Below are 12,651 nucleotides of genomic sequence, written 5' to 3'. Positions count from 1 at the left end.
GCCAAGGACTGCAGCACAAATTCTAATTTTGATTTCCTTTTAAAGTACCTGGTCATGTTCTTCATGATAAATCAAGTCACTAGAATAATATATAACTGCTTATAAAGGATTTGTGTTATTTGATATAGGACCCTTTCAGTTATCCAAGACCATGATCAGTCTTTAGTCTTAGGGAATGTAGTCAACATAAAGGGATATAGGGTGTGTTCAAGGAAGGCTAGTGTCTCTGGTATGAGGGTTGCTGAATCCTTTTTAGGGCTGCTTTTCATCTTTGATGTCCACCTGATCCACCTAACTCTCACAGCAAACACTCTCCAGTAAACTGTTTTTACAGAGGAACTAAATCAGTTTGAGGGTAACTGAGGGATCTCAAACTCACTGGTGATTTCAGAGTGGGTGTCTACCACAAACAATCCATTGGGAGATTGGACAGATGAGAACAATTTGCTTCAAGGGTTATGAAGGCAGCTGAAGCAGATATTGTAGAGTGCTTAGAGCTTGACTAGATATTAAAAACATCAAGATCACCCCCAGCATCTAGTACTATTATCAGTTATCTTGACTGTCTTGCCACTGGACAATGGTGACTTTGGAAGACAGTGAGACCAGCAACTTTTTGCAAGTCTGCCTTGCTTAAATCCAATTTACACACAAATCAAAAGACATCATAACACTTTACTATTGCGATCTCAAAGTTCTGTGGTAACAGGTGTGGATACACTGGGAACTGTAGTCATAATCCTGCACACAGGCAGCCCAGGTCATAGGGTCATATCCTAACTGGAAGCAGCAGTGGGATTCAGCAGCCCTCTGGTGTCTGAGCAGACTTTTTAAGGATCACACTGCTCACTTCCTGATTTAAGGAAGGGTGAAGCAAAGGTGCCCTAAAAATTGTCTGCTTACTCAACCCTGTCCTGATTATCATGGCAGGTGGTAATCCCACCTTGTAGTCAAAACATAAAAACTTCAGAGATGATTCCACTCATCACTGATACATGGAATGTGCACACAAAATCCAATAGACCTGAAAGACAAGCAACTCTTGTTCCAAGAGAATGCAACAAGAATCATATCCAGTAGCATTCCTGAGTGAAACAAGGCTGGCAAATGAAGATCAGATTACTGAAGTCAGGGCTGGATACATGTTTTTTCTGGAGTGCCACAGTGAAGGGGAGCACCATGAAGCTGGAGTAGGTTTTGTAATCAAAACTAATGTAATAAACAAGCTTGAATGCCTACCAAAAAGAGTGAATGACAGGCTCATGACAATGGAATTGCCACTTGCAGGAAAATGCCATGCCACCAGCATCAGTACCTATGCTTTTACCATGATGAACCCCAATGAAGTCAAAGAAAAATTTTATGAAGATCTGGAGACCCTTATCATCAAAAGAGGACAAGCTTAAAATTCTGGGTGACTTTAATGGTAAAGTAAGCTCAGACTACCAGACATGGCAGGAAGTCCTTGGGAAGAATGGAGGTGGAAACAACAACAGCAATGGTCACCTATTACTGAAGACTTATGCATCTCATGACCTCATCACAAACATTGCTTTCCATTTACCTAAATGCATTAAAACTTTCTGGATGCACCTTCACAACATTATAAGAAGAAACACACAGGATGTGAAAGCTATGAAGACAATCTGTGGCTCAGAGTGCTGAGTTAATCACAGACTCATCCACTCCAAGTTAAATATTCACATTCAACCAAAGAGGTGATCTCAAGGCTAAGTGGCTACTAGAATTAATGTCAAGAGATTAGAGTGCTTCTCAAAATGAGAACTGGTTTTTGTTAACATGGAGGGAAAATCGAGCCAACTCACAGTTGACAATAGTGGAGCAGAAAAGGAGTGGGCAGTCTTCAGAGATTTGTTGTACAGAACTGCATTTGTTCATTTGGGTCAGAACACTTGCAAACACCAGGACTGAGTTTGTGAAAATAATGGGGAAATACAGAAGTTGAGAAATGAGAAATGAGAACTCACAGGGTTTACGAGCAGGTTAGTGCATCCATTTCTAAGAAAATAGCATTTAATTCCATCAAAAGTAAAGTATAAATGAAATTTAGAGAAATTAAGGATTCTTGTCTCAATAAGAATGCAGATGAAATTCAGTTTTATGCAGATAGTAACAATCCAACATGTTTTTATGATGCCCTGAAGGTTATTTATGAGCCAAAGACATATAGTGCATCTCAACTACTCAGTGCTAGTGGAACCATATTGATTAGTGATAGGGACAAGATTATAGAGAGATGACCTGAATACTTCCATAATGTTCTTAATACCATCAATCAGTCCAAAAGCCATTGACTATTTACCTCAACTTGGAGTTAATCCCATCCTAGCTGAAGTTCCTACTGAAGAAGAGGTTTTGAATGCTATTAGACTCCTTTCAAGTAGCAAAGCACCAAGTGTGAATTCTATTCCAGCTGACATTTAAAATTGACTGAAATTTTCTAGTTTATATGGCATGAAGAAATTATCCCAGGAATTCAAAGATACCTCCATTGTCCATGTCTATACAGGTAAAAGGAATAGCTTGTCTTGTGACAATAATAAGGGATGTTTCTTTTAATCATTGCTGGCAAGAAAGGGTCAAGGAACAGATGATGTGGTATTTGCTGCCTGGCAACTCCAAGGAAAATTCCACGAGTAGAACAGAGGTTTGTATATAATGTTTATAGATCTGACCAAGGCCTTTGATATTGTCAGCTGTGAGGGTTAGTGGAAAATTATGTCAAAATGTGGTTGCCCGGAGAAGTCCATCAATATTGTATGTCAATTTGAAGACAGTATGCTTGCCCAGGTTCCAGATAGTGGATATTTCCTGATCACCAATGGAGTAAAACAAGTTGGCCCCATACTTTATAGCATGCTATTTTCAGCCAGGCTATGAAGTTCCTTCACTGAGGATGAACACTGCATCAAGGTCAGCTACCACACTACCAGAAAATTCTTCAACTTGAAAAGATGACTAGCTAAAACCAAAGTGAAGGGAGTGTTGGTGCATGATTTTTTGGTTTGCAGATGATTGTGTACTCAATATAATCTGTGAAGCTGAAATACAACAAAGTGTGGATCAATTCTCTGCTGCTTATGCTAATGACTTACAATTAACACCAAGAAAACAGGTGCTCCATCAGCAGTACCACACTATTCATATGTGGAGCTATCAATTATAGCAAATGGAGAACTGTGGATAAGTTCACTCACCTAGTGTCCTTTCCAGGGAGGTATATATTGATAATGAGGCTGACACATATATTTCCAGGACCAGCTCAGTGTTTGGAAAGTTCCAAAAGAAAGTGTGGGAGAGATGAGGTATTAGACTGACTACCAAACTGAAGGTCTACAGGGTCATTGTGCTGATCTCATTGCCGTATGACTATGAATCTTGGACAGTCGACCAGAACAACATAAGGAAACTGAATTATTTCCATTTAAATTTTCTTGGGAAAATTCTGAAGATCACCTGCTAGGATAAAATGCCAGATACTGAAGTCCTTTCTAGAACTAAACTGTCAAGCTTTCAAAGAGAGTGCAGCCAAGATTGGTTGACCATTTGTTCAAATGCCAGAGGTACATTTGCAAAAAGACTATTTTATGGAGAATTCATACAAGGCAAACACTCATAAGAGGTTCAGAAGAAACAACACAAATATATCCTGACTGCCTGTTTTAAAAAAAATTAAGAATTGATTGTCCAGCATGGGAGACATTGCTACAGCATGCCCTCACCAAAGAGGGTCCTGTTCTCTATGAGCAAGGCAGAATTGAAGCAACTCAAGGGAAACATGCGATGCATAAATTTGGAGAACCCAACCCAGTTGTTCATGTGGACTATTTGTGCCTGACCTGTGGGAGAACATTCTGAGCTTGCATTGGTCTGATTAACCACAGTTTAACTCACTGTAATTTATCACTAACAGTGATGTCATTTTGGTAGTCTTCGATAACAAAGGACAAGAACCAACCAAACAACCAAGCCATATAGTAAGAAGATTTTGAAGCAAGGTCATCAAGATTTCCTGCCAAATTGTAAAGCCTAGGTCAGAGTGTTTGAATGGCATGAAGACAAGAAGTATCTTGATGCACTTCAGGTCACTAATAACTTACCCGACGGTTGGTGAAGTAAGTGTAAAACTCTTTCACTAACACTGTTTTGATGAAGGCTGGATCCAGAATGGCTAAGATAGGCAGTCTGCCATCATAAAACCTATAGAAAACATCAAGTTAGAGAAAAATTAAAATTTTATTTCAGACATTACATAGAAAGGTAGCTTCTTAAGTCAACAAATCAAAGCATCTGTTTTTGGATTGCTCAATTCCCTTGGAAGTAGATGATAAAATAGCTACCAATACTATTTTTCCACTCCGCTTCCCCACTCTACTCCAGGCTCTAAAATCATAGATCTAAAATCAGAAGAAACCTCAGAGAAATGTCATAAAATCTATTCCTCTGATTTTATGAATGAAGAAATTTGGCAAAGCAATATTAACAGACTTGCGTAAAGTAAAATCAATTGTATGCATTAAAGGCAGTATTAGATGCCAGATTCTTTGACTTCACAGTCAGTTCTCTTTCTCCTGAACTATAACATCTCCATACTGTAATGAAAATAATTCAACCTAACCTCATTAGGCAGAGGTCATCACCTCCCCCCAGCTTTTAAAGACTATACTAGCAATAATTAAGCACTGTCAAATTCTCTACCAAGTTAGAAAATCTCTGAGAGTATTGTCTGGCAACAAGCTGTGAATCTGTCATTCAATGATGATGCAAGCTTAGTTTGGAAAGACCTATTACCAAAGACATGGTTATCAGGCAATGTTTTTTTTTCATCCAGGGTAACCCTAGAAGGCTAGATTGATCAAATAAAGTACAAACTCTAGACTACAAATGTCTAGTGGTAGTCTTCAGTGGAAGGATGCCATAATTCATAGTCCCTGATTCAGTTCTATTTCCATGAGTACTTATGTTGACCTCCAAACTAAGGGTTCATAATCTAAGTTCTATGAATTTTTTTAAAATACTTTGTTATTTTAAATGTTTTCAGTATATATTTCAGTATAATTGGATTTCTTTGTAATCCTTGAATTTTATTTTATATATTCAAAAATGTTATTGTGAGAAGGATCCGTAAGTCTTGCCAGATGCCAAAAGGATCCATGAAGTCAAAAAAGGATAAGAACCCACTATTCTAAGAGAAAAATAGCTCTCCTTTCCCTATTCCTTTAAGGTTTAGAAAACAAAAGAGATCTAAACTTGGGAATCCTAAGACTTGAATTCAAATCTCACCTCTGATGATACTAGTTATATGATCTTTGGCAAGTAGATTTTCTTCTGCAAAATTAGTAGGTTAGACTAGTTGACCTATAAGGTCTCTCCTGGTTCTAAATCTAGGATTTCATGAACCCTGTAAAGTTGATGATGAAAATACTTATATTCCTATTTTCCAAATGAAAAAAACTAGGGCACAAAGTGGTAAATGGACTTGTTCATGGCTCACATTACTAGTAAGAATTAGAACCTGTACTCAGACCCTGGGATTCCTAAATATCTCCCCCACACACACTGTCTATAAAGGAGATGCCAGAGTTAGTACCCTCAAATTGCTGATGCAATAGAGGGAATTCTTAATTTTAAGTCAGAAGATTTGTATTTAAATGCTTACTTTCAGATTAATTGGCTGTGTTACTTTGGACAAGTTACTTAACTCTCTTGAGTGTATTCCTTCATCTATAAAATGAAGACATTGGACTAGATAACTTCTGAGATTCTTTCCAATGCTAATTCTATTAATCTAAAATTGATAAAACATAAGTGCCTCAAGGGCAGGGATTATCATTCTAGTTTTTGTTCCTCAGTGCCTGGCACATAGTAGGGACATAACAGAAGACTTAGTAATCCTATTAAAAATTACCATGATGCCAGAGGACATTTCAGAGGTAATCAGGAGAAGTGGAAAATATATATATCACTATGACCAACTGCTACTTTTTATTCCCTTATCTGTTTTTGCCACAAATTCATACTCTTTGGCCTCTGGTTATAAGCATTTCTCAACAGACAGCTCTGAAAAATTATTCACTTTTTCTTTGAAGATATTTTGTTTTCTTTTTACAAGTGGGCTATAGAAAGTGTAGTTTCCAACAGCAATGATAACATAACCAAAGGCAAGCTGATTTAGGGATCTATGGAAGAAGTTTAATTATTTTTTCAAAGATAAAAACTGGCTAAAAGTGATTCTGGGAAGATAGGAGAGTAGGTCAAAAAATTCTAGGCTCTCCAAATTTCTTACATAAACTTGTAGAATTTCTCCTCAATATGAAAATAGAATGACAAAAATAAAGAGGTAAAGCAAATGACCTCATAAGACAACATGTGAAGACCCCAGAAAAGTCAAAGACAGGACCTTCAAAGACTGTGATTTGACCTTAAAAAAGTGCAAGAACCTTCAGATCAACTCCACTGAATCAACAAACAAGTCCTGGGGGCCAATGGGTTGGGAAAGAGTCTAGGCTGCAATAATTTTCATCCCAAGATCTCAGAAACTTTCATATCAAGAACTTGCACTTCATGAATTTTTAGTGTGGGGATCAGATGTCTGAATAGGGGAAGATTAATAACCCTCTACTGTCACTGAACACCAGCCCTACTGTGCTGACCAGATGTGATCCCAGAGCAAGAGTATTTTCTGGAAAGAGTGTCTGGGGGTTCTGGATATGATTTAGGGAAGGTAAGGAGTGCTAGAGATTGGACCCATGAACAGAATTCAGAATATAACAGTAAGGAGGAACACAACTCAGGATTAAAACCTGATTACAACAATAAGTTGCTAAAAGTAAAATAAAGCAAAATAAAAAATAAACATGAGTAAGCAAAGGAGAAAGAATCCAACCATAGATAGCAATTATGGTGTTAAAAAAAGATCTGGGTTCATATGCAGAGGAAGATACCACTTCTACCTCAAAAGCTCCGACCCCAAAGAGTTACATCAAATCATCACAAGTTCAAAAAGAGTTATTGGAAGAGCTTAAAAAGAACTTCAGAAATCAAATAAGAGAGATTGAGGAAAAGTTAGGGGAAAAAATGAAAGTAATCCAAGAAAATTATGAAAAGAAAGTCAATCTGATGCAGAGAATTATGAATGTAGCAGAAACAAATTCTTTAATCTTCAATGCTGTTAAATCTTGTGCCTGCACCTTGCTCTTGAGTTGTAAATTGACTCCTGTTGTTTCATTGTTTAATGTAAAATTTGTATCCTGTCTCCTCATTCCCAGCCCCTCAGCCTCCAACATTCTACCTGTTCTTGGTCATAAGGGGGAGAGATTTCCCCTTTTGTTCTCAGTGTCCATATAAGGGGCAAGGTTATAAAAACCTAAGCTGGACCTCTGCTCAGGGCCTTCTCCCCCCCACCACCCCAGTCAGCTCCACTTCACTGTTCCTTATTTATCCCTGATTCTCTCTATATATCTTTTTCTCTGTCTCTCTCTCTAACTGTCTCTCTCTGTCTCTGTCTCTGTCTCTGTCTCTCACTCTCTCTCTCTCTCTCTCTCTCTCTCTCTCTGTCTGTCTGTCTCTGGTTCTCTGTCTCTCTCTCTCTCTCTCTCTCTGTCTCTCTCTCTCTGTCTCTCTCTCTCTCTCTCTGCATAGCAACTTCGCCTAGCCTTTTGTTATTCATTCACTATCCTCCAGGAGGGAGAGGAAAATTTTTTTAACCTGTTTATCTTGCCAAATTTTATAATAAAATTCTGAGCAGTTTTAAAATCCCACAGACTACATCACTTCCTTTGTCTTTCAAGTAACCCTCAATTTCTATCTTTAGTTGATGACCCCAAAAATCCCATCATCATCAAATCAATTGGAAAAAAGAGGTCAGAGATCTTAAGGAAGAAAATATCTCTTTGATGACTAGAATTAGACAATAGGAACCAAATTAGGTTATAAAATACCAAGAAACAAAATTAAAAACAAAACAAAAAAATTAAAAGAATGAAAAATTAGGAAAATATAAAATACTTATTAGAAAAAAGTAATATTGAGAACAGATCAAGAAAAGACAATATAAAACTTGTTTAACTACCTGAAAGTTATGTCAAAAAAGAATAATGAAACAATACTATAATAAAATATCAAGGAAATTTACCCTAAAGTTCTAGAACAAAGGGGCTAATTAGAAATAGAAAAAAAATCTACTGAAATAGATAACAGAAGGAAAGCTTACAGAAATGTTATAGTCAAGTTTCAAACTCTCAAGATAAGGAGAAAATATTACAAACAACAGGAAAAAATACAACTTAAATACTATGGAGTTAAACTCAGGTTTTCATCAGACCCTAGTAACTTCTACACTAAAAGACCATAAATCTTGCAACATTATAGTTCAGAGAGCAAAAGAATTGGGCTTGCTAGGAAGGAGAATTTACTTAACAAGATTGAATATAATACTGAGTGAAAAAAATGGACATTTGATAAACTGAAAGACCAGAACTTAATGGAAAACTACATATCTATGTATATGTATATATACATATACATATATATATAATCCAGAAGAACTATAAGGAAGACATTAAAAACCAGTTATAAGACACTCATTAAAATAAAATTGTTTACATCTTATATTTGAAAATCTTATCAGTGTTCTTAAGATTTGAAATCTTTACATGGATAGTTTGAAAGAAAGTTTTGAACAGAACTGAGTATGATGGGTTGAGTCTATAAAAAAATGAGTAGGAAAAAGTAAAAGCAATTACCTTCCTCATATGGGGCATGAAAGGAGGAGCTGATACTGAGGAACAGTTCAAGGTGGAGAACTGCTGGTGTTGGAATCTCACTCTCAAAGAAACTTGGTTAAAGAGGAAATTGTACATATATATAATGTTTGTTTGTGTGTATGCATACACACACACACATTTGAAAGTCTTATAAATTTATGAAGAAATAGGAGGGCAAAACAGGAAGGGTGTGTAGAATAAGATTTGGGATGGTGAGGGGGAAAAGTTAAGAGAGGTACTCTTAGAAGGAAAAATAAGGAAAAGGAAGGTAAAAGTAGTGGTTAGAAGTAAACCCCAAGTGAAGAGAGGGATAGAATAACTATAGAGAAGCTGAGAAGGACAATGGTGAAAATAGAATAGAGGGAAATAAACAAATAGTGCTTACAACTTAGAATATAAATGATTCACTCATAAAAAGAGAAGCAGATAGAATGCATTAAAATAGTTAAAACAGTTAAAAGGTTGCAGTAGATTTTTTTATACTTTAACTGATAACAAAAGGATAGGTAGCAATCACGATCTAATTGAAAGTTAAAACTAAAATAGATTTCATTGAAAGAAATAAGATGTGTGACTACATTTTGAAGCAATATAATATTAAACCTATCAAACCAGTGTTACAAGTGACTCAAGTCAAATTAGGATTGACACTCAACATACAATGTTTATTGTAACAGTAGGTATAAATGCCTTAAGGCCAGTTTTAGGCAAGATAATTTAGAATAATTGACACTTATAGGAGTGTGGAAAGGTCCTAAAAGGCTGCCAGCAAGGCTGAGTCATTCTTCCCCTCCTGGATGAAGATTTGTTCCTGATGATACAAAGTCACAGACTACATTAAGGGTTTGGGATAATCCCCATTACAAGCAAGGCTGAATTATGGTTCTTCTCAGGCAGGGCCTTCATGTCTCTTTAATGAATCATCCTTAGTGACCAAACTGGCTGATCTGCTATAATCTAGACTGACTGATAGTTAAATAACCATGGGGGTTTTTTTAACACATTTTTTAAAAAAGTAAGGGGAGAACAAGGCGTTTTATTTGGGTACACATATAGGGTAAATTCTGTAAGTACCTAAGTGCCACCTAAGTTTATCTATCTAAATTTTATGCCTATAAGGGCATGGGTTTGACTTGGGCCTTGGGGCCCAGCTAATATCATCTATAAAAACATGTCTTAGAGGAGGATGGGGTAACTATGACTATACTAATTTATATTTTTCATTTTATTTTAGAAAAAAAGCTCTTCTGCTAAGTGGGGATGGGGAAAAGAAGCACATGCCTTTTGGTTACACTCATATATATTATGGGAGCTTCAGGAATTTAATTAAATTATGGAAACAGTTGATAGGGCAACATTCTTTGTTTGCTGTGCTCTGATTCCATAGTTCTGGTTTCACAGATGATTTCTCCCTCAAATGTGATTGACATTTTTTAAGTGAAGGAGAGATTATGAATTTTATAAACCTATAAGCATCAAAGACTATAGCATCTAAATTTTTAAAAGAAAAGATAATTGAATTACAGGTAGAAATAGATAGTATGATAATAGTGAAGGACTTTTTTTAATCTTCTCCCTTTAGAATTAGATAAGTCAAAGTTAAAAAAATAAATAAGAGATCAAAGAATTGAATATAATTTTAGATAAACTATGAATGATAGATCTGGAGGGAATTCAATGGGAATAGAAAGGAATATACCTTTTTCTCAGTGGTTCATGTTGCAAAAATTGACCACATATTGGGGCTTAAAAATTTTATAGTTAAAAGCAGAAAAGCAAAAATTATTAAAAGCAGATCATAATGCAATTAAAATTTAATTTTAGGTTCCATGGAAACAGATTAAAAACCAATTGGAGGGACAACTAGGTGGTACAGTGGATAGAGCAATAGAAGGATAGAGCACAGGAAGACCTGAATTCAAATCTGACCTCAGATACTTAATAATTATCTAGCTGTATGACTTTGGGTAAGTCACTTGCCCCCATTGCAAAACCAAAAGAAAAAACAACAACACTAACTGGAGATTAACCCTAATCTTAAACAATAAATGGGTTGAAGAACAAATGATAGAAACAATAGATAATTTCCTAATTATCAAAATTCATGGGATTTAGCAAAAATAATAATAAGAAAATGTAAATTCTTATATTAATAAAACAGAGAAAGAGCAAACCAATGAATTAGTATGAAATTTTTTTAAAAATCCTAAAAATAACAAACTAAGCCTCTCAATTAAAAACTAAATTGGAAATCCTAAAAATCAAAGATGAGGGTAATAATATTGACTAAAAGACGTAATTAGAAGTGTGCTTCTTGAAGAAAAATATAATAAACTTCTAGTCAATATGATGAAAAAAGAGAAGAAAATCAAATCATTAGTATTAAAAATGAAAATTGTGAATAAACCACTGATGAAGATGAGTTATTTTGCCTAATTATATGTCAATAAATCTAACAATTTAAGTTAAATAGAAGAATATTTACAAAAAATATAAACTGCCTAGATTATCAGAAGAGGGAATACAATATTTAAATAGATTTATTTTTAAAAATGAGTTGAACAGACTATAAATTAACTTTCTAAGAAAAAAATGCACCAAGAACATATGGATTTACAAGCTAATTTATGGAATCTTTAAAGATCAATTAATTCCAATATTAAATAATGTTTTTGAATAATAGCCAAAGAAAGGACTCTATTAAGCTCCTTTTGTGAAACAAATGTTACTGATATATAAACCAGCAAAAAAGATTAAGAAAATTATTGATCAATTTCATTAATGGAGATGGATGCAAAAGCATAAATCAAATAGCAATTAAAAGATTACAACAATTTATTTCAAAGTATACTTTGTTTTATCCAATCAGGATTTACTAGAAATTCAGAGATTGTTTAATATAAGGAAAACTATTAACATAATTGGTTATATCAATAACAAATGCAATAAAAGTCTATGATTATATCAATAGATGCAGAAAAAAGGTTTTGATAAAATATAATAGTGATTTTTATTAAAATATTTGAAAGTGTAGGTATAAATGGATTTTTCACTCAAACTGATTAAAACTGTTTACTCAAAAGCATAAGCAAATATTATTTATAATGGGGATAAACTTGGAGCCCTCCCAGAAAAAATAGGTGTGAATCAAGAATGCCCAAAACCACCATCATTTAATATTATATTGGAAATCCTAACAATAGTAAGAAGAGAAGAAAAAAATAGAAAGAATCAGAATACAGAATGAGGTAATAAGACAATCTCTTTTTACAGATGATATGATGATATACTTGGAAATTATCAAAACAATTAGAAAGTTAACTGAAACAATGAATAATTTTAACAAAGATTAACAAATTTAACAGGATATAATGCAAATCCACATACATCATCAACACTGCTATATATCAAAAAAAAATCCTGAAAGAAGAGACAGTAAGAGATATGCTAGTGACATTATAAAATAAATTGAAACACACCTGCTAAAACAAATTCAGGAACAATATGATCAAAATTATTTTTTAAAAACCTTTTATATGAATAAAATCAGATTTAAATAATTGTTGAAATATGAATTATTCATGGAAAACCAGACCAATATGATAAAAATGACAATTTTATCTATTTTAATTCATATATTTAATGCTTCTCTAGTGAAATTACCCAATTTTTTTAACTGAATTAGAAAAAATAATAACAAATTTCATTTGGAAAAACAAAAAGTCAAAAATATCAAAGGAACTAACAGAAAAAAATGTAAGGGAAGCAGTACCAGGTCATAAACTATAAGACTGTAATTATCAAAACTATCTATAGAATAGACATATAATTTACAGCAGCAAATAAATATAATAACCTTGTGTTG

General features: G+C 34.4%; 1 protein-coding gene across 1 annotated transcript in view; it reads right to left on the bottom strand.

Moving 5' to 3' along the window:
- The window catches only part of LOC141502634 (cytochrome P450 3A24-like), a 59,146-nt gene that overhangs the window by 34,249 nt on the left and 12,246 nt on the right, over positions 1–12,651 (bottom strand). Inside the window, exon 4 of the mRNA XM_074207445.1 lies at positions 4,122–4,221. Coding sequence (XP_074063546.1) covers positions 4,122–4,221 — 100 coding nt within the window. The remainder of the gene's footprint in view (positions 1–4,121; positions 4,222–12,651) is intronic.

Source organism: Macrotis lagotis, chromosome X (assembly GCF_037893015.1).
Source record: "Macrotis lagotis isolate mMagLag1 chromosome X, bilby.v1.9.chrom.fasta, whole genome shotgun sequence".
NCBI classification, from domain to species: Eukaryota; Metazoa; Chordata; class Mammalia; order Peramelemorphia; family Peramelidae; genus Macrotis; species Macrotis lagotis.
Note: the sequence above shows the minus strand (reverse complement) of the source record. Positions and strands in the feature narration are given on the sequence as shown.